We start from the raw sequence: 22308 nt of genomic DNA, 5'->3' as shown, positions 1-22308 counted from the left end.
AATAATTTCCTATCACTTTAGAGGTCAGACCCTTATTAGCAGCTTGCCTGAAGGAAGGAGCATGTTCTGTTTTATCGAAACAGCAATTAAAAAATGAAAGGAACATTTAGACTGCACATTTATCCAATTGCACTGAAAATCCCAAAGAGATGGTGGGGAAATGGCTTCAAGCTGGCTTGGTGATTAACGTCTGGAGCAAATTTCAAGTCTAGAGTATGGAAGCGGGTGGGGTTAGGGAACACTTAAAAGAAACATAATAGGATCATTAGAGGTAACGAGTTGGGCTAATATCAATAGTGTTGTCAGGAAGAAGAGGCAACATGGAAATGGATTGCAGTTTAATTAATCGTTGCACTAAATGGCTGCCTTCCATTTTTATCCCCACCCCACTCTATCCTGCTTCAGGCCTTTTCTCCAAGAATGTGAAGGACATAGAGAAATGTAAGGCTTTGGTATGAGGCTCGGGATGAACCAACTGGTGCCAAAGTTTCTCTTCCTGTCTTAGGTCTCAACAGAGGCACAAGGGCCCATCATGGCAGGTGTTTGTTTCAACAATGTGGGGCACAGAGATCCTGGAGCATCAAGGTCCCTCAACATGGGCAGTTGAGCAGACAAAGCACCTCACTCTGTTGCCCTTTTATATTTTGCATGCTGATTGCAGCATCTGGGCTTGATGAGACATGTGACCCTCAGCTGCTCCAAACCTACTCCAGCTGAGGAATCACAGCCCTCCTCCCAGAGCTAGCGAGACCCACCTGGCCAGCTAGGGAGCTGAGCTGTGGGCCCTTGCCTGCCTTAGTCTCCTGGAGCGCCACTCCCACTGCTCCCTACGCCTCAGAGCACCCAAGGCAAGAAGTTATAGCTTAAATTGGGAAAGGAAGTAGGCACCTTCTGCTGAAGCAACAGGTAAGTAGGTGGCTTTGTTGCAGCATTGCTTCTTATACCTCTAACTTGCTCCAATGGCCAGAGTGAGGGGCTTCCCCATCAGTGATGATTCCACTTGAGAACTAGATATCAAGTTAAGCTCTGCCTGCTTCCTCCTTGCTGCTGTTAATAAGGGGACCAGCGTCACCAGAGGCTCCACAGCTGCTTCTATTTGCTTCAGGTGAGGAACCCTCGTTCAGCAGGAAGCTCTTGCAGCCCTGAGTGGTCAGATAAAGCATCTCACAACATCCTGGCAAGGACGGTGCCAGTTAGGTTGGAGTGATGGGATACGACAGCCTGGGAGCTACCAGGGCTGCTGAGTTGACACTGTCCTTTGATGCTCTCTCCCTTGTATCCTCAGCCCCTTCCAATGGTAGCCACGAACGATGGCGGGCCCTTGAAGCCCGCAAGCTACACATCACTGTCCTGGCAAAGTGATTCTCTGTGACAGATCCGTCTCCTGCCGTTGCTTTAACCAGCTCTCTTATTATTCTCTCCGGGTCCCCCACAGAGCTAACAGGCAGTGCACAGCACGGCTGCAAGGGACTAAGATCTGGTAGGAACCCATCTTCCTTCTTGAGGATGGGAAGAATGGGCGAGAAAGCCCAAAGACAGAACTAGGAGTGCTGCAGAGTGTCTGCTTCTTGACAGCAGCTGGGTAGAAAACTCAGTTGCATCTGCATCTCAGGCCTACTTTGCCACTTTCGGAACCGCAAGGAGACAATGCCAACCAGGTACTGTAATTTTCAGGATTAACAATCCAGCCTCTGAGCGTAGCTAGGTGGACTTCTTAAAATGCAGTTCCTGATTCAGGACAGAAATATGATGGCTTATGCCAGTGGTTCCCAAACTCTGTCCCTCCATGGAGCACTTGAAAATGACGAGGGTCTTGGTGGGCCACTTACTTATTTTTCTGCCTATGGTAGCAATCCCACTGCACTCTGCTAGATGCTGAATGGTTTCTAACCAGTTGCGGATTACCAAATAGGCAGAGTAGGAATGGCCTAGGGACCCCATGTCTATTAGGGGTCCTGTGACAACGGGTCAAAATAATACCGTATTTATTTGATCTTGAAAGAAAATTACAGCCAAGCTTTCTTAGTTCAGTGTTATCCCACTAGAGTGTACACACAAGAGAAAAGGAGGAGTTATTTTTACTGTCTGGGGCCTCCACAGGGTTTAATCCAGCACCATTTCTAATTGCAATTTTTAATTGGGTGGGTAGGCAGCGGCAGCAGCAGGAGAGGAGGTGATAAGGCATGTGAGTGGTGGGCCGGGGTATGGGCCAGTTTGCTGAACCCCTGCCTAAAACCATTACCTCACCTTGCCTCATGATCAAGCTGGCCCTGCTGAACTAAGCCAAAGGGAATCCTCAATATATTCTGTTACTGTAGGGATCTTGAGACAGGTTGAACTTTTTACCTAGTCATCCCTAACTCAGGAGAAGGTGAGCTAAGGAGGCTGCTTTTGCTTTCCAATAAGGTGAAATGTGACTCCTTGGTTTGTTCCAGGCTGGTGATTCTGACATTCCTAACAAGGCAGAGGGAGGAAATTAAGCGCATAACTAACCAGAAGAGGCAGTTTGAAATAGGGAAATGTCAGGGGCCAAGAGGAGAGGTGCACATGCAGTCAGCCTCTCAATTATTGATAGTGCTTATAAATAAATGCAGGGGCAGAGAGGAGAAGGTTACAATGCAGGGAGGGAGGCAGAGCATCTCCCAGCCAAGGAAGGGAACCCGAGCGCTTAGTTGTTCTAAAGGTCAGGCAGTTCTGTCTCTCCCCTCCCCTCATCTCTGTAAAACTCAGTGATATTTGAGTTGATGGATAGGCTTCCTTGTGTACCTGCCAGAATCCCGGGGGATTGGGCAGAGAGAAGTGAATTGGGGGTGGGGAATGCCTTTGGAAATGTGGGACAATGGACAATTGAGGAGACAACAAAATTAGTGGAGCAGCAAATTCCAAGCCAAGTGGAAATAATTCCCCTGCATGTGAAAATAAGATAGATGTGCCTTTAGCTTGGTCCCATCCTCCCAGCGCTGGAAACTGAGCAAAGTGGGATGCTTAAACACTACAGGCAGGCTGGCGGAGTCCAAAGAACTTCACTTGTTTATGATTGCATCCACATCCATACATTTAAAGCAGCCCCGAAGAATCCTGGGAATTATAGTTTACCCCTTGCAGTTCCAAGCACCTTTAACAAACCACAGAACCCTTAAATGGGGCAATGGGATGGAAAAGCCACAATGTCCGAATGTTGCTGATTGCATGAGTAACACAACGCAGGTGCTCTGTTGCTTGATGATGGACGATGGAATGTGAGGGACAAAATTCTGCACACCACAGCCCATTTCTAAGAGCCCTCTGTCTGTCTCACACATACAGTTGGATTGAGTGGCAGTCGCTATCTTCTGGTCTTTCAGAGCATAGGTAGGTAAATGGGATAGGCAGCTTGTGGAGATGTGAAGATGGCTGACCCCCCACCCCAAGAGAAGATGGCTATTGCTGGTATAAATTGCCACTGTGATTTCTCAAACTTCCTGCCAGATAAAAGCTTTGCCTGGACTTGAGCATTCAGGAGCTGGTGGGCTTACATGCATGCACCACTCAAGAAAAATGGAGGGGTGGGAAAACAGGCCTTTTGTCATTATTTTTTCAGAAGAAAAGGCCATAGCTCAGTACCCAACCATCTGCTTTGTATATAGATGATTCAATCCCCAGCGTCTCCATGAATGGCTGGAATAGACTCTTGCCCTGGAGAGCTTCTGCCAGTCATTGCAAACAATACTGAACTAGATGGACCAGTGGTTTGAATCAGTATGGCAGGTTTTTAGCAGCAACCCCACTATTTGAGCATGGGTAAATTCCAGACTAATTTCAGTGTCTTGCTTTGAACATTGATCTTCTCTGTCTTTTTAACTTGGGGGGGACAACAGCCAGGTGTGCCCTTAGAATTAATGGCCAACATCCTATACCTACACCACACTTCTTTTCTCGGCTGTTGCTGAGCCCGCAGTGCCAGCCCGCCAGCTTGTTAGAAGAGGAGCCGGGACTCTGTGCTGGGTAGGTGAGTGGGAGAGCAGCCCATCTGTTTCACATGGCAACATGACCAGAGAAGGCCACTGGAAATTCAGATGCTGAGAGAAACCTGCATCTTGGGAATAGGCAAGAACAGTGAGAGGCTTTTCCAGATGTAATAGGAATTGAGAGGACACATTTTCTCCTCTTGACAGCACAGCAAGTTTGGAGTTTGGAGCTGCGGCAGAGGGGATAGAGCTTCGGGTTGAAGGTGGGGCCTTCTGCATTTAGCTGCCTGAGTAGTTACTCAGGCTGCTATTCTAGAGCCAAAACTTAAGACCAGCCCAATATACCTTGTAGAATGTTCCCTCCGGTTCCTTCAACAAGTCAAGGTAGTATGTAGTATGCAAACCTGACCAAGTTATTTTGACACCTGAGGCAGAACATCCCACTATAATAACTATTTGCTACTCTGCTACCAAAAACAGCTGCCTAAGGATGCTACGTCACTCTGCCTAATGGTAGGGCCAGCTCTGTCAGGAAATATGGATAGTTGCTAGGGGATGCACAGCAACCTGACTTATTCCAGGCCAGGACTTTGTTCCCAGTGAAATAATTGGGGAAGTAGCTGTGTAGAACAGGGGTGAAGTGGGGAGCTACAGGCCCAGGGACTGAATGTGGCCCTCCAGAACTCCTTACCTGGCCTTCAGAATTCTCCCCAGGCCACACCCTTCATTGGCCCTGCTTTGCAACCGGAGTGTCTTTGCCCAGTTGGAATGCAGCTTTGAATGTCAGCCTAACCTATCTCACAGTTGTTATGAGGATAAAATGGGAAGAACTATGTATACCACTTTGAGATCCTTGGAGGAAAGGTAGGCCATAATGGTACAAAACAAACAAACAAACAAACAAACAAACAAAAGCACTGATTACTGAAATTCTTCTTAACAGATAATACCAGACATGGTATAACAACACAAGCGGTATTAGGCGTACATGATATTCAGGTAAAGGTAAAGGGACCCTTGACCATTAGGATCAATCGTGGCTGACTCTGGGGTTGTGGCGCTCATCTCGCTTTATTGGCCTAGGGAGCCAGCGTACAGCTTCCAGGTCATGTGGCCAGCATGACTAAGGCGCTTCTGGCGAACCAGAGCAGCGCACGGAAACACCGTTTACCTTCCCGCCGGAGTGATACCTATTTATCTACTTGCACTTTGACATGCTTTCGAACTGCTAGGTTGGCAGGAGCAGGACCGAGCAACGGGAGCTCACCCCATCACCGGGATTCAAACCTCCAACCTTCTGATCAGCAAGTCCTAGGCTCTGTGGTTTAACCCACAGCACCACCTGCGTCCCATGTACATGATACTACTTACTTCCATTGGAGACACAACATTCTCCTACAAACCTCAGTACTGATAACTGTTGTAATACCAGTTACAGATAGGTAGCCGTGTTGGTCTGCCATAGTCAAAACAAAAAAAATTCCTTTCAGTAGCACCTTAAAGACCAACTAAGTTAGTTCTTGGTATGAGCTTTCGTGTGCATGCACACTTCTTCAGATACACAAAACTTGTATCTGAAGAAGTGTGCATGCACACGAAAGCTCATACCAAGAACTAACTTAGTTGGTCTTTAAGGTGCTACTGGAAGGAATTTTTTTGTTTTGTTGTAATACCATTCTGAGTTGTGTTTGTATCTACTTTTGTGGAGAGCAGGGAATGGCACTTGTTTTGCATGTGGAGTTTCTCAATCAAACTCCAACTGTACTTTCTACGTACTGGTATTTTCTTCTGCTGTCAGTTTGTTAGATCCCAGCTGTGTGGGATTCTACAGGAAATTAATTGACGTCCTAGGAATTTTGAGTGTGAATATTTTACTCTGGAAACTCCCAGAAGAAGATCCAGGATGGGTTAGAAACTGATGCCAGTCCCTTCCTTTCACTTTGTTGTATTTAATACCAGGACTCTTTTGAACAAGTTTTGTCTGTAATAGGGCTTGGCAGAAAGCTCACTGATCAAATGCATCTGGGCTGGTTTTGGGAACAAAGGCAGAAAGAAGCCTGTCTTGGCTTCTGTGTGAAACTGCTGGATCCTGTTTTACCTATTAAACTAGAACTCTTCCATCTTATCCGCCTTGGCTAAAAGCCAATCATCAATGCTGATTTGCATTCTTCAGTTTTCTATGTCTAATTCTAATTTCCGTGTCCTTGTATAAATATTCATTGCTTGCTTTAAGTCCCCCTCTTATTTTGCCTGTGGTTGTAAATGTGCTCTGTGTCTCTTCTAAGCTTTGAAATACTGCTGGTCTTTATAAATTTTATGAGCGTTCTCAAGGATGCTCTCAGGGCTCAAGGACGACAGACAGAAACACATCAGAGCAGCTTCAGCTTGTGTCTCCCTGTTTGGCTTAAAACTAAATATCCTTAGGATTAGGACTTCATTCAGATCTGTTTTAATATAAGAGGAAAGAGAGGTTTCCCCAGTCTCATCAAAGGGAGACTTATACTTTCTCCATTTAACCATTTAACTAATGGGTTGGCTTCAAGTTATGGGGCAACACAGTATGATTGGCACTCCCGAGCTGCCATCTTCTATAGCAAAAGCCCGGAAAATTATCTCCCAGAGGGTAAGTAATTTCTTTGGATGGCTTCCTTTAAACATCTCTAATAGTTATTATTGAATATCTCCTTGTTCTTAACAGGGATAAAAATGAGTTCTTTTAAAAGTGACATTTAAAAGGGGGGGTGGAATCAGTGGGGCAATGTGATTACTTATGTCCCTCCTCAGGAAGAGTTCTCTAGGTCAGAAAGCAGCTGGGGGGATGCATTTCATTTGCTTACTCAGCTTACTGAACCCTTGTGTGTGGGTTTGATCCTGCCTTCATTGCATCCTAGTCTTACTAAATCCAAAGTTTTAAAAGAATGATTAACATTCAGGTGTTGTTTGAATTGCTGTAGAATGCTATGTTCGGGGGACTGGGGAAGGTGTGAGAAAAACATCCATTAAAACCCAACACTAATTAGGAGTTGGACCCTTTAAGTCCTCCCACACCCACCTTCCTGTCCACTTAGATTGGGGGGTGGGGGAGCCCTTTCCCACTTTCCCCAGAGGTTCATCTGATGGTGACACAGGAAACGGTCTTCTCTGTGCTAGTGCCCAGTATGTGGAATCACCTACCTCTTTGGCAGCGCTTACAGGCTGACCAGACCATTTCACTTTTAACAGGTGATCTGTGATCTGGCAGCCCGGCATTTAAATGTGGCAGGATCCTCTATTTTCTGTTGGTCTTGGATTTGTATAACTGCACTGTTGCTTTCCTTGTTACACTTTTTGTAGGGTTGTGTGTGTGTGTTTAACATTTTTGATTTGAGCTCCCTTGGGAGGATATAAAGTTAATGATGATGATGATGATGATGATGATGATGATGATAATAATAATAATAATAATAATAATAATAATAATAAATAAATAAATAAAATAGGTAGATTTTAAAATTGTCTCTGTAAGCCACTTTGGTTATCTCATGATAGAAGTGGAAAGCTGGATATAAATCTTTTAAGTCATCATTATAATCTATGAGGCACTGGTATTCTGGTTGAGTATTTGGAAACGTTGTATTACCGAGTCAGGGAAAAACATACTCAGATCGATAGTTTAATACAAGTAGTGAGCTGTCAATGGTACATTATGTATTCACTGATGGGTACTGTAAGAGAAAACCAATGACTGAAGATTCAAGGCTGTCACCTACTGGTAAGTTTCAGAACTGATTACACCTAAGTATTGATTATGATAAATAGGGAGGCTTTTCTTGCTAATGAGTTGACCTATAGCTGGTGTAAATTTTATTGTTTCACCCTTTTCCCTTTTCAGACCCACTTGGCTAGGAAATGTTCTGTCCATGCAAAACGCATAGAAAAAATATTGCCTTCTGTGGGCAAAGTATTTGGCGTGCTTTTTCTTCCCCTTTCTTGTCTTCCTCCTCCTTTGCTCTCACAGCTTTAAAGCGGGGGGGGGGGGAATAGGAGTTTCTAAATTTATTTTCTAGTTGATACTTTGTATAGTACAAGCTTGTTAGATATACTTGAATTGTCTCCACAATGAGGAACAGCATAGAAAATCTTAAAGGTGCCCTCCCATTTAAAAACAAGTGCCATGGTAACACATGGTAACCATGTACACCTGCATGATTTTTGGTAGCAGGATTATTTTAAGGTGGGGTGGGGAATCTCAAGCCCAGGAACTGAATGTTGGCCTCAGGACTCTCCCAAAGCCACATCCTCTGTCCCCAGGACACGCCTCTGCAGTGCGCTCTTGAGAGCTTCTTCCTGGCTAGAATGTGCCAGTAAGCTGGTGACAGTCCCTAGCTTGTGTCCAAGTTCATATGTGTAGAAGCTACTGGCTTTTGCGTGGCTGGAGTGCTCCTTCCACTTTTGCCTCTGGTTCCAGCCCCAACCACCGCCACCCAACCACAGCAAGGCTGGCCTTGAGAAAATACAACCCCAGAGCTGGAAAGGAAGCTTCCCATACTGATCAGATAACACTACCCATAGCAACTTTTAAGCATTTTAACAAACCTAGACAGCATCTTAAAAAGCAGAGACATCACCTTGCCGACAAAGGTCTGTATAGTTAAACCTATGGTTTTCCCAGTAGTGATGTATGGAAGTGAGAGCTGGACCATAAAGAAGGCTGATCGCCGAAGAATTGATGCTTTTGAATTATGGTGCTGGAGGAGACTCTTGAGAGTCCCATGGACTGCAAGAAGATCAAACCTCTCCATTCTGAATGAAATGAGTGCTCACTGGGAGGACAGATCCTAAAGCTGAGGCTCCAATACTTTGGCCACCTCATGAGAAGAGAAGACTCCCTGGAAAAGACCCTGATGTTGGGAAAGATGGAGGGCACAAGGAGAAGGGGGCGACAGAGGACGAGATGGTTGGACAGTGTTCTCGAAGCTACCAGCATGAGTTTGACCAAACTGCGGGAGGCAGTGGAAGACAGCAGGGCCTGGCTTGCTCTGGTCCATGGGGTCATGAAGAGTCGGACACAACTAAACGACTAAACAACAGCAGCAGCAGCAGCTGCATGGAAGCAATATTTGGCAGAATCCAAGGCTGTCATGTAATAGGAGGACAGAAAGCAGTTTACGTGGATCCTTGGGATCAGCCCTTCATTCCCAAATAACTCAGTACAGTATATGTGGACGCAGCATTAATGCAGGAACCTCGGAGCAGCCAACTGGCTGTCACTTTATTGCTGCCATCTCAAGCAGTGTTTAAACGAGATGGAAACTACCCTTCGGTGTAGTTATATTATGGCCAGAAACTCAATAAAGTTATTATCTGGGTTGACAAGCCCTTGGCTGACACTAGAATTAAGCAGATCAGAGTACAAAAGCAAGTGAAGGATTTGAGAAGCTGTGACTTGCTCTGCCACCCAGTAAGTGTAGGGAAATCGCTCAGCTTAGCAACTGCTGTTTGATAGAGGGAGGTGCCTCAAGCCTCAGCTTAATGGGTTGAGGGCTGCTCCGCACTTCACCTGTAAACCATCTGCAGAGCTGCCTCTGCTGGGGACAAACAGGTACTCTGGAAGATTGAGAAGCCTACCTTGCTCCACCCAGTGACTCAGTTGCCACCAACTGTAAATACTTCCCCTGTAAACAGAGCTTCAGTTGAGTGAAAGCAAACAGGAGAGGAGAGGAAAAGAAGTCTTCTCCACAATCACCCTAAAAATGCACGTAACAGAAGGGCCCAGAACCAAGACTCCAGGAGCAGGTGAGTATAATTTATTCTGGATAGGGATGCTGGAGAAGTCAATCAAATGGAAATGGGAGCACAAATCACCACTATTGGCACATTCATTTGAGGTCAGGAATGGAAATCTTGTAAGCAAAATACATGTAGTATTCGGTATTGATGGGGTTTTTTGTCCAGAAATTTATGTAAACCATTATGTTTTTTTCTGCATTGTTTTTCATGTTTCCCTTCCATTGAAATGCATTGAAATTAATTGCACAATTGATTACTTTGGTTTTGGCCTAGATGAATAATGTAGGTTTTAGCAGAAACTGAACTGTAGCAGAACAGAAAGAGTGCTGATTGTGATAAGCACAGAACAGGGTGGAAATTGCTGCCTCCTTACATTCCTTACTGCTGAATAATGGTCTGATTCAGGGATAAGTGCATGAGTTGGAGGATGAGCCTTTTAAAATGAACTTCATCCTGGGGGGATGGAGCTTGAATGAAGCTAAAGCCATGTAATAGTGTCACAGAATGGCAAGCTTCCCCTTTTTGTGGCCATCTCATATATGTGCTTCTGCTCTGGCTTTTGCTTTTCCCAAAAGGGATGTCCCACTTGAAAACCATAGAGAGACATTCTAGACAGCAGTAGTGAGTGGTTGCTAGGCAACCACATTCTAGAGAACAGTTTAGGGATGGGCAATGTAGCCAAGAAGTGGAAAAAGAGATCTGAGTTTTTCAGCTGCCTGAGAGGAGCCTGTGTTTGGGGATATGCAGTTTACAAAGAGATTAAGAAGTTCCAAAAAGATGCAGGATGTGGACTTTGAGGTCACCCAATGAAACCAATTAACTACAGGTGTGAGACCGACCAAGGGAAGTACTTCTTTACACAACCTATCATTAACATATGGAACTCATAGCCACAAGATGTGGTGATGGACCAGTGGTTTTGATGGCTTCAAAAGGAGATGATATATTCACAAGGAAAGGTCTAACATTATGACACTTCCATGTTCAGAGACAGTTAAGATTTTCATATGGTCATTCGGAGATAAGGCTTGTACGTCCAAAGGTAACTTGATGAGTGTCTAATTCTAGATCAAAGAGTGTAAGAGTGGAATGGCTCCAAGTTACTGAAGGTTGACTTTTAGACTCATTCAGTTACTTAGGTTTTTGTCTTCCTTTTCTGTTGTGCTCCTTCTTTACATCTGGCTCCTTACAACTAAACTTGAACTTTCCTCTCCCACCTATTGCCTGTTGAAATGCAGAGAGAAAACAGGGAAAGGTGGCACAGAAAAATGGAGGCCAAATTCAAGGAAAACATGCAGTTAAATGCAACTATCAATAAAAAGAATTTATTTCCATTTCCGTTTTACCATATGGTTAAAGATGCTTTGAAATTTAAGTAGGAATATTTACCTTACTGTGTGTGTTTTTTTAAAAAAAAATAATTATTTGCATTTTCAAAAACGGGAACAGAGAGCATACCTTACTATGTACTAAATAGCCCCTGGATTGACCTTCATGTATTTTAAACTTTCATTTATAGCCCAACCCTCCCTGAAGCTCAGGCTGGCATGCATGGTTCCCTCCTTCCATTTAATCCTCGCAATTATTATGTGAGGTAGGTTAGCATCAGTAGTGATTGGCCAAAGGTCACCCAAATGAGCTTCATGACTGGAAGTTTGAACCTGGGTCTTCCCAGTTTGACACTCTAACATTAGGGGGTTGCTATCATGTGCCTTCCAATACCTTCCCAGGTATCCTCGGGCATCCCCATTCAGCTGTAACAGTGCCCCCCCATCTCCTCCAATTGTCCCTGTCAAGGTTGACTAGAAGACTCCTGCTGGTTTTCAAATATTCTCAGGGATGGACTTTGGTAATCCTTCATAATATGGCGCCCTGCGTGAGGCCAAAATTTGGTGCCCCCAAATAGATCTTCTGAATTGTGGATCTTCTCAATTTTGTGTCCCCCTCCGTTCTGCGCCCTGTCCAGGGCGGAACTGCCTGCACCACACTAAATCTGGTGCTGCTATTCTGTTTGCTGTTACTCCACCCTTAGATATTTTCACTGCTATGGAATGTAGATATTAGTTCTGCTTATCTCATGCCTTGCTGTGACATGCTCTATGGGGAGCTGGCTTCAGGCAACAGGCCAATTGGTAGGCCAACTCTGCATTACGAAAACCTCTGCAAATGTGACATGGTGGCTGGCAACCCTGTCGTGTGGGAATCCCTTCCAGATGACCTCAGTGCCTGGAGACAAACAGTCATGTCGTGTATCCATAGCAGTGACCAGAGAAAGAATGACTCCTGGGAGGGAGCGCAGAAAAAGCAAACACCATGGTGCATCTGCAGCAGCCCAACCAGACACCTACATCTGCCCCAGCTGCAACAAAACATGTCTCTCCTGTATCGGTCTCTACAGCCACAGCAGGCTCTGTAACCATCCAGCAATTTGACCCCCAAAGCCACACTCCTCCATTGTCTCCTGAAACAGATGGATACCAGCAATGGCAACAAATGTTGTGGTGTTTTCTCACTATCTGGAACACTGTATTTTAAAGTAGAGAGTTCCTCTATTCTCACTTTCTGATTAAAGGTTTATACATACTGTTATAATGGTGTCCTTTCAAATGTTTCTTCTTCTTTTTTGGAATAATAGAATCATAGAATTGTAGAGTTGGAACAGGCCCCCCAGGGTCATCTAGTCCAATGCCCTGCAATGCACGAATCTCAACATGTGGTCCCCACATTCAATTCGAAACCAGACCAGACCCTGCTTAGCTTTGCAAATGTGCTAGCAGTTTTATTGTGTTGCTTTTAAGTCTGCAAAGCCATATCTTGTGTGCAATATTGTGTGTGTGCGATATTAAATTATTCAGACCGGTTTTGTATGCATCCCCCAAGATAGTGTTCACATTGCATCTGAAGCACAAGATTAAATACACACAAATCTCATACACCTTGCCCAGCCTTCTTTATTACACACATGGATGGTATTATGATATATGGAAAGAAAGAAAAAGCCATCCTCAAAACACACCAAAACTTAAATGAGCATTAAAAAATTACCTCACAAGAATTGCAGGTATCCAAATATTTCAAATCAAGCCATTTCTAAATTTCAGCAGAATATCTTTCTCACTGTGTGGAAAGTGTCATGATACGCTTTTCAGAGTGGCCATTTTAGTCTCTTACAGAAAAAACAACTCATTTTATTGCACCTGAAAGACTAACCAAACTATTAAGATATGACTTCGGGTGCATCTGATGAAGTGAATTTTAGTCTAGAAACATTTATGCCATAATTTGTTAAGGTGCCACAAGACTCTGTTATTACATAATTCACTTGTGACTTTGATATGATACCTCCAAAATTTAGTACTTCAGCATATTTTTTGTGGCGCCATCCTGTCTTAACTGAGATGTTCTGAACTCTGGCTGCCATCAGCTCCTGTTAAAGTATCCATGAATGATTCCAGATGAGGTTTCCCTTATGCAAACCAATGATGTCTTGCTCCTGGGTGTTGCAGAGGTCTGTGTGGGGCTTGTAGACCTCAGTGTCTTACATTGCTGCCTTGGTTTTTGATTTTGTTTCAGAGCATGAGCTTCTAGAGGAGCTGCTGACTTATGATGACCTCTTTCTGGAAACATTCAATGCTTTTCTGGCTATGCCTGTGAGTACAGGTCACATCTTTCCCTGTTATCTGAACTCTGGGTTTTGGCTGGGTTAGAAGGATACTTTCACAGTTGTAACATGCTGTTCTTCTCAGAGAACAGTGCATTGGGGTTTGATATTTTTAATGTAAACAGCTGGTGGGTGGGGGGTATTTGTGGGAAAGGGCTGCATGCAAAAGGTCCCAGATTCAATCCTTGGTATTTCCCATGTGAGAATGTGAAGTGTTTCTTCCTGAATTCCTAGAAAGCCACTGCTTAGTAGGTGTGGATAATACTGTGCTAGATGGACCGGTGGTTTGACTTGGTATAAATAAGGTTTCTATAAGATCAGGACTGGGCAAGGAGAATTAATCCTTGCCCCACCTCACACTGCAACTCTGAGGAATATTGCCCCCTAAGCTGTATGTAAATGGAGATTTCATTCCCAGGGTTTATAATGGCTCCAGGAATGAATTTTCATTGGGATCACAGTGGATGCGGGGAGAAGGGCAAATAGCAGAGGTGGCCAGGAGCCATTGGGACTGGTAGGTCAGAAAGCTGGGAGACCAACAGCAGGGGGAGCCAGAGCCCATGGAAGACAGAACCAAGTACCGTATTTCCATTTGTGTCCCCATCTTCCATTCCTGGCCTCTCACCTCCCATGACACACTTTTAACAACATTTTATAAATGTGAGGCATGACTGAAGATATGCATAAGCATATTTGCATTTTTTAAAAACAAACAAAGTTACTTGTTTGATGCAATGGAGTAAGGACAAGACTAAATGCTTGCTCAGTTGCCCTTCCAGCTTTCCATTTTCTGGCATATATATTTGTAGCACCGGTTGCAAAGCCAGGTTTTAATGGCTGCCGAAGGACCTGTGGTGAATGACTGCTCAGAAATACTCTGTGCTCATATTCTTCTTAGAACTAAAAGTGACCTCTGCAGACACTGTTCTACCGGCTTTTCAGGTGATGTGTCACTTTCCTGCCTAAAGGGATGCTTTTTCTCTTTCAAGTAGGCTTTCCCTCTTAGACTGCATTACGACCGGCTGACAGGACGACTGCAGGAGCTGGATGGCTTCCTCTTGCCAATTGGGTCAAATTCCCTTTGCTATGGAGCAACCGATACAGAGAGGGAAAGGGCCCTGAGCTGGTTAGCGCAGGAGCGCTTCCTCCCATTTCAAAGGTTGAGCACTGGATCTGTTTGCATTTTCCTATGCAATGCTCTGCACTATTTCTTACATTTCCATTGACCTGTCACATTGCAGGTGTTTTCCATGCTTCATATATGGGTTCAGGGTTTTGTTCCTGCTGATGTGAATTCCTATGTGTCTATAAGGTGGTTGCAGTCATTTTAATCTTGTGAAGAGGGAAATGGACAGGAAACACGGAAGCCATTGAATGTCATGTAGTGTATATGATGCCCATTCTACAGATCAGTAAGTCTCTGACATCCAGCAGTTTTATTTGTTTGGCCCAGTCGTGTTCACAGCTAGAACAACAGAACCAGTTCCTGTGCTTAATTTCATCCCATATTATATTGGGCCCCTTAATTACTTTCAGAAGCGGCACTGAGCTCTGGGACATGACTCCTCCCATGCAGTATGGCATTAATCACAGGCAACCAAAGAGGATAATTTGAGCATGTACTTTTCCTTTCCTCATAAGTAACAACAGCTAAATTTCAAGCCCCTGAGACTAAGGGGCTTGAATAGATATTCTCATGCTGTGTCCAAGCAAATCTGTCCCAGGTTGCAGTCACGTGGGACGATGACCCATTGCCTACCATAGACTTCAGAATAAGGGTGCATATGATTGAGATGCAAATCAAGAAATAAACTACTTGAGCATCCACAAATGCAACTGAAGGCATTTCCAGGGTTATAAAACCCGCCAATACCTTTTGGTGCAGGGTTAGGGAACCTGTGGCCCTTCTGATTGTTGAACTCCAACTCCCATCAGTCCTAGCCAGCAGGGTCAAGAATGATGGGAGCTGTAGTCCAGCAGCATCTAGAGATCCCCTCCAGTGCTAAAGATAAAACTAACCAGCATAGACCCTATGTTGCAATATAAGAACAATTTTTCTGAAGAAGTGTGGGTGCACATGAAAGCTCATACCAATAACAAACTTAGTTGGTCTCTAAGGTGCTACTGGAAGGATTTTTTAAATTTTGTTTCGACTACGGCAGACCAACATGGCTACCTACCTGTAAACAAATTTTCTGTCACAGAAGCGTGTGCAAGAAGACTTTCTGAAGGGGGGGAGGGATTTGTGAATCATGCCCCCCTTTTCTAATTTGTAAAAGTTAACAGTTTAACTGTGAATACGATGAATGTACCACCTAAAATAATTTTCTAAAGGATAAAGTGGGCTTAGAATAATGCTTTGCGGCCCTTCCTGTGGCCTGGTGCTCTGAGCTGTCGCTGTTTCTGAAGCGTTCATTTGCTGCCTGTTTCCTGCTAGGACTCTTTTTTACTTGGAGTATAAACTGGCAAAGCTGTTGCTGTGTCCTCTGGATGAGAAGTACCCAGGGAGTCGCTACGCAGTTCGTGGGTTCAGTCGCCAGTCTGACAGCACTGCCATCTCCAGCATCCCCAGCCATTCATCAACAGAGCGGCAGCCCACTGGAGTCCCAAGCCACGTGTTGCTAAGACTTCCTAGCCAAACACGCAGTACTCCAGCCTGCCTAGGTGAGTCTCCCTCAGCTGCTGTCTTCTGCACCCTCAGGAGTGGATCTCCTCAGCCATATCTTGGTCCCTTTCCACTGCTGGAGAGATGCCTGTCAGTCTCTTCGCATGTTTAGCTCTCAGACTGCTATTTGGTTGGCTGGAAAGAAGACAAAACTAAGTTGTGTGACTGCACTTGGAATACTGTGTATAGTTCTGGTTGCCTCACCTCGAAAGGTATTTTAGAAATGGTAAAGGTGCAGAAAATGGTAATGACCAAGGATCACCTCCTTTCCAGCAATAGCAACCTTTTTACTTAGTACATGAAGCTGCCATCGCCTAATAGCCGTTGATAGATTTGTTGTCAGTGAATTTGTGGCTAGTTCTTTTTAAAGTAATCCAAGCTAAGATTCCTAAAAGGGACCTGCCATGCAAAAGTAAAATTATTCATGTTGCCTTGACCATGTCAAAAGGGAGTTTGGAAAATGACTTAGATGGGGCAGGATCCAAGCTTTCCTACTGTCACATGAACCCATTGCACTTACAGTGGTACCTCGGGTTAAGTACTTAATTCGTTCTGGAGGTCCGTTCTTAACCTGAAACTGTTCTTAACCTGAAGTACCACTTAGCTAATGGGGCCTCCTGCTGCCGCTGCACCACCGGAGCACGGTTTCTGTTCTCATCCTGAAGCAAAGTTCTTAACCTGAGGTAATATTTCTGGGTTAGTGGAGTCTGTAACCTGAAGCGTATGTAACCTGAAGTGTATGTAACCCGAGGTACCACTGTATTTCTATTCTACACCCAGGTGGGGAGCAAGCCTCGCCATCCATCAGCTCATCTGTAAACATTTTCCTTCTGATACCTCTAACCTTCTGTCTCCATGCTTTCCTGCAGGACATTTTGTAAGATCATCTGGCCAAACCTCCACTGAGATATCTTTGGAGTTCCCAGGTATCTTGAGTTTAGCTCTATCTCCAGCCGCAGAACATCTGAGCAGGCTCCAGCTCCAGAGACTCCTGTCTGACTCCAGCATACGAAGAGCATCTGGTAGGAACCCTGCAGCTAGGTTGGGGAGATTGGAGGTTGGCTAAGAGCTAACTGGGAAAGGGTGCATTCATTGCCCTGGCCCCTGGAAGGAAGTGCTTTCAAAGGTCAGCTATTTGTGATTTTGCTTCTGATATGCGTCCCCTTACAGGAAGGCTCAGAAGTGGCTGGACCAATGCTGGTGAGCCAGTGGTAACTCCAATTCATCTAAGCAGAGGTGCTCTTGCCTCCTCGCCTGATCAAGAATTCACTGAACTTCACATGGATGGGTAAGTCTGGCTGCTAAAAGTGCCATGACGAGGATACCAAATTATTTCTAACCAAGGTAATGTCATGTTCTCCTGCCAGATGAAATGGTCTCGTGAAACCTGAAATCTGTTGTGCAATGTGTACGGCGCAGCTCACTTTTCATGGTGACAATGAATTCAAGCTTTCCATGCTTGAGAGTTATCTAATGCAAAATGCTGTTGCCAGAATATTTACTGGATAAAGGTTATCAGAACAGAATTATGTCCATATTGGTTGATCTACAATGGTGGCCAGTCCATTAATGTGCCCAATTTAAGGCAATTATTTTAAGCTTTAAAAACCTAAAACAGCTTGGGACCTAAGTACCTTGCAGACTGCTTTCTTCTATATGTTCCTCCCTGCATGCCTTGTTTGTCTTATGAGAATATGATCCAGATTTCTTGGCTGCCTGAAGCACAGCAACACGGTGTTGTGCTTTATCAGTGGTGGCACCCATCCTGTATATTCTACAGGCATGTTGTAATAGTATGTTTCCTGCATCAGACTAAATGAACTTTGATATCCCTTTGAACTATCTAATTCTGTTAATGCCCTAAGATTTGCCTGCAAAAAGCCGTCCCCATCAATTGTCTGGTTTTGACACACTGTTCCATCTGTTCCTTTCGAAGTTGCCGGAAGCCATTTTCAGGTCCTGGGAAGGTATTGCAGTTTGACTTGAATGAGACAAGGAACTCCCAGGAAGGGGAAGGGGACACATTTCTTTTGCCTTGCTTTGGAAGTGCCGCTCTGCAGCAGCTAAAAGAAGAGATCCTAGGGACTGTGAGTAATGTGGCACCCTGATGAGAAACTTGGCTTGGGGGCATTCTCTCTATCCAGCTCATTTTCCCTGCTTCCTGACTTATATGGATCCATCTATATAGCATAGCTCAGTCGGTTAGAGCGTGATGCTGATAAATGCCAAGGTTGCAGGTTCGATCCCCGAAAGGGACAGCTGCATATTCCTTCATTGCAGGGGTGTCAGCTATATGATCCTCAGGGTCCTTCCCAAGTCTCTGATTCTCTGATCTTGTATTTTGATGATGACTACCAAAGTCACAGAAGAAAAGATGGTTGTCTCACTCTGTTCAATGGTGATGTGAACTGCACTGTTAACAACAGTGGCCCTATTAGGGCATTCGGTCTCCATGCGTGTAGAACCCTCCACTAGGTTTAGGTTGATTAAAGTTATAGATTGCTTCCCACTACAAAAAGTCCCAACACAGTTTACAACCAAAATAGAAATGTAATAATAATAATAATAAATTGCACAAACATGTTAAAGACATAGTAAAGAATACAGTGTCATGAAAGAATTAGTTCTCAAGGTAACCACCCGGAACATGACAAACAGTCAGTTGAAAGGAAAACACAATTGTCTTTGCCCGGTGCTGAAACAATGGTGCCAGGTGGACCTCCCTGAGGAGAGCATTCCATAGACAGGGGGGCTACTACAGAAAAGACCCATTCAGGGCTGTACTTGGCACCAGGGGCCTCCATGAGTAAACTGGGTAAAAATGGCATGTTGGAAAGGGCAGGGCTTTGAAGCACCACACCCACCCACCCACCCACCCTACTTCTCCCTGCATGTAACTTTCCCCATTTTTCCCTCTTGTGCAGCGTAGCCATAGAATGGGCCCTCAGATGTATAGCTGTGGGCAGGTGGCATTTCCTTCTCCTCTCAGGTGCTTACAGCTCTACCAGCTATCTTTCCCCTCCCTCCCTCCCTCTTGTATTGCAGAGGGCTGGCATGGACAGCTTCAGGGAGTTCCTCCATGGCACACTGGGAATCCACCTCCTTGACTTCTGGATTGACTGTGAGGATATTATGGAGCACACCACGCGCCTGGAGAAGGCCAGAACTGCATCCCAGGAGATCCAGCTGTTCTTTTTCAGCGCTCTTCGGTATGGATGCAAATGAATTTTTCAAACTAGATGTGGAGGAGAATGGCTATACAGATGTGACATGGGAGATCCCAAGTGCTTTTTATAAAGCACTTGTTGCAGTGCTGTAGCTACAGGGACCAAGGGCCTAGCCATCATCATCATCATCATCATCATTATTGCCTTGGGTGAAGCCTCCGGGGGGGGGGGGGGTTTGAGCCAAATTGGGTCTTTGACCTGGGTGAAATAAAGCCTAGTTTCGCCCCTGCTTGTTAGCTGGCAGAAGATGCTTAATCCTTTCCGTCATGCTGTTTACCAAAACTGTATCACCTTCAAAGCTGCTATTAGCTCCACAGCATGGATAAAAATCTGCCACCTATGAGATGACTGTACTTCCCGCACCCCCAGTGGGGCTAGTAGCAATGCTGGTGCTGTCTTGCACCACATGACCACCACTTCAGTGTTTCTTAAACATCTGGGTGGTATCACACTAGAAAAGAGCCCCATGCAGGCTGATGCCATGATGTGTTAGCAACAAACCGGCTCTCTAAGTTATGTGGCCCACCCACTTGCCCCACCAAATCTAAGTTTCTGGCTCAGCCAGCTTGCACTCAGCTCAGACTTTTCCTGCTCTAGCTTTTCCTTCTTCCTTTGTTGGCAGGAGCATTCAAGCCAAGTACAAGGTGATGCTTCCTCCTGCCTGTCGGGTGAGTAATGCTGCTCGGGGTGCAGGTGCCCCTGCGTTTTTCCAGGTCACAGCTTTAAGAGAACCTTTACTCTCCCCAGGGAAACTGACAAATCTGCCAACTGCGTAGCTCAGCTGCTAGCCTGCATGGGGGTGGAAGCCCAGGGACAAATGTCTACCTCCTACCACCTCCTCTGTCAGGAAAATTATTTGTTTCCTGAAGCTGTAGCCTGAATCTCATGATGGGTGGGGGGGAGGGGTGTTTTGTATCAGAACAAGTTTCTGTTTCCTCTTTCTATCCTCCCTCTGTTGGCCTTTTTACCATTGTTTCCAACTTTGCATTGTGGGTGCTTCCAGACATGGACTATTTTTGCAGCATTCAGTAACGGCTGTTCTGCTTTAAAAATAAAAGCTCATTGCAGATTGATTCTGCATCACGCCACTGTCTCCACACCTTCCCATTGTGGGTGGACCTATACCAAAACTGCAATCACCAGCTCTTTGTGTCTCGTTCAAATGACAGTCTTGTCCTTTTGTGTTATTTGACAAAGACATCTGATTTGTTCCTCCTCCCTGGCTATGATAATCTCCGCCCCTCACTTATGCCTTTTTGGACCATCTTAAGACAAGTCAGCAAGACATGAGAGTTATCAACAGTCTTTTGCAAAGTCTTAAAAAGGCATCACCTTAGAGCACCTACACGGATAGTTCTATGTATAGAACTCAGGAAATCTATAAGAAATTGTGAATAATGAGAACAACTTATTTAAGCCTTACCACCTGTGAAAGAACTTAGGCCCCATTTATATGAAGGGTATCTGGTGTGATTGTTGTTGCTTCTGTGGTAGTTTCCATTCCAACTGGCATACTCCACACCCTTTGAAGTACATACCTTGCTCAACAAGCTGTTAAACAGGGCTGGGAAAGTTGTGGTCCTCCCGATATTGGTGAAACTAATTCCCATCAGCCCAAGCCAGTATGGCCAATAGGAAGGGATGATGGGAGTTGTAGTCCAATAACACCTTGGGAGCTGTCACACAGGTGACACATCCAGTGCCAGATTTACTTATAAGCTAAACGAGCTATAGCTTAGGGCCCCACTCTCTTGGAGGACCCCCAAAAAATTAAAGGAAAAAACAAATGGATGTACATTTCCAAAACATAAGATAAAAAATAAAATAAAATAAAAAGTACAGACAGCAACAGTGTTTTGTGTTGTGCAGGCTCCTATTTGTTATGTGCAAATGGCTTTAGATACCTATTAGGTCCATAAATTACCACATAGTATATATTCAACACAGAAAGCAGTGACAATTTGTTTTTGTTTTTTTTAATAAAATATTTATTAGAAATTTTCTTAATACAATAAAAGAAAAAAAGCAAAATAACATATAATATATAATAACCATATTTTCTTCACTTCTTTGGGCTTCCTCACATCTCTCATTCCTGCGTTCTAAATTTATAAAGCTTTAACCAGCAATTTATCACCTTGTTTCACTTCTTACTTTGTAATTTTCCAATATTGTGTCCCTAATTTTAGATACTTTTATCCAAACCTTAAAAGCTTAATTTTAACATAATATTTATCCAAAATTTATCTTTTTCTTAAATTAGCAGTGACAATTTGTTGTTGACCAGGAGAGCTGGACATATAAAGGGCCCCATTACCTTCGGTAACTTAGGGCCTCATCAAACCTAAATCAGGCCCCTAGACACATCCTTAGGACGCGGGTGGCGCTGTGGGTAAAACCTCAGTGCCTAGGACTTGCTGGTCAGCAGTTTGAATCCCCGCGGGGGGTGAGCTCCCATCTTTCGGTCCCAGCTCCTGCCCACCTAGCAGTTCGAAAGCACCCCTAAGTGCAAGTAGATAAATAGGGACCGCTTACCAGCGGGAAGGTAAACGACGTTCCGTTTGCTGCACTGGCTCGCCAGATGCAGCTTGTCACGCTGGCCACGTGACCCGGAAGTGTCTGCGGACAGCCCTGGCCCCCGGCCTCTTAAGTGAGATGGGCGCACAACCCTAGAGTCGGACACGACTGGCCCGTACGGGCAGGGGTACCTTTACTAGACACATCCTTGTATTAGAGGAACTTTGCCTGGACTCAGCCAGTGTGAGAGCAATAAAGGAGGTGGTAGCAACTGCAAATGTCTAGAAGAAACATGACAAGTGGTTATTTAATTTCCATTTTCTACAAATTGCATAATAACATTACTGCTTTAATGACCCTCTGCTGGCAGCAGCAACGTGATGAAACTTCAAGCCCTGAGGAGACTGCTTTTGCTGCCTTGAGCAGAAACCAATACGATGCTTTGAGGCGCCTTCGCTCCTACTGGGTCCCCCGGTTTCTCATTCACCACCAGAGGACCAGGCAGTGCAGGTTTGTGTGTTG

At 44.8% G+C, this 22308-nt stretch overlaps 1 protein-coding gene across 4 annotated transcripts in view; it reads left to right on the top strand.

Moving 5' to 3' along the window:
* Positions 1-9583: 9583 nt before the first annotated feature.
* Positions 9584-22308, top strand: part of LOC309366806 (uncharacterized protein) — a 29700-nt gene continuing 16975 nt past the window's right edge. For 2 of the 4 annotated variants that reach the window (XM_081905642.1, XM_081905641.1), the window contains exons 1-10: positions 9584-9722; positions 13290-13366; positions 14370-14536; positions 15815-16041; positions 16912-17064; positions 17213-17330; positions 17979-18129; positions 19088-19251; positions 19892-19937; positions 22157-22302. In XM_081905642.1, the coding sequence (XP_081761768.1) occupies positions 9680-9722; positions 13290-13366; positions 14370-14536; positions 15815-16041; positions 16912-17064; positions 17213-17330; positions 17979-18129; positions 19088-19251; positions 19892-19937; positions 22157-22302 (1292 nt within the window). In that variant the 5' untranslated portion in view covers positions 9584-9679. The remainder of the gene's footprint in view (positions 9723-13289; positions 13367-14369; positions 14537-15814; positions 16042-16911; positions 17065-17212; positions 17331-17978; positions 18130-19087; positions 19252-19891; positions 19938-22156; positions 22303-22308) is intronic. The other 2 variants (XM_081905643.1, XM_081905644.1) reach the window with 2 other exon arrangements.

The sequence above is a fragment of the Podarcis melisellensis genome (assembly GCF_964234715.1).
Source record: "Podarcis melisellensis genome assembly, chromosome: 3".
NCBI classification, from domain to species: Eukaryota; Metazoa; Chordata; class Lepidosauria; order Squamata; family Lacertidae; genus Podarcis; species Podarcis melisellensis.
This window is presented reverse-complemented; position numbering and strand designations above follow the sequence as displayed.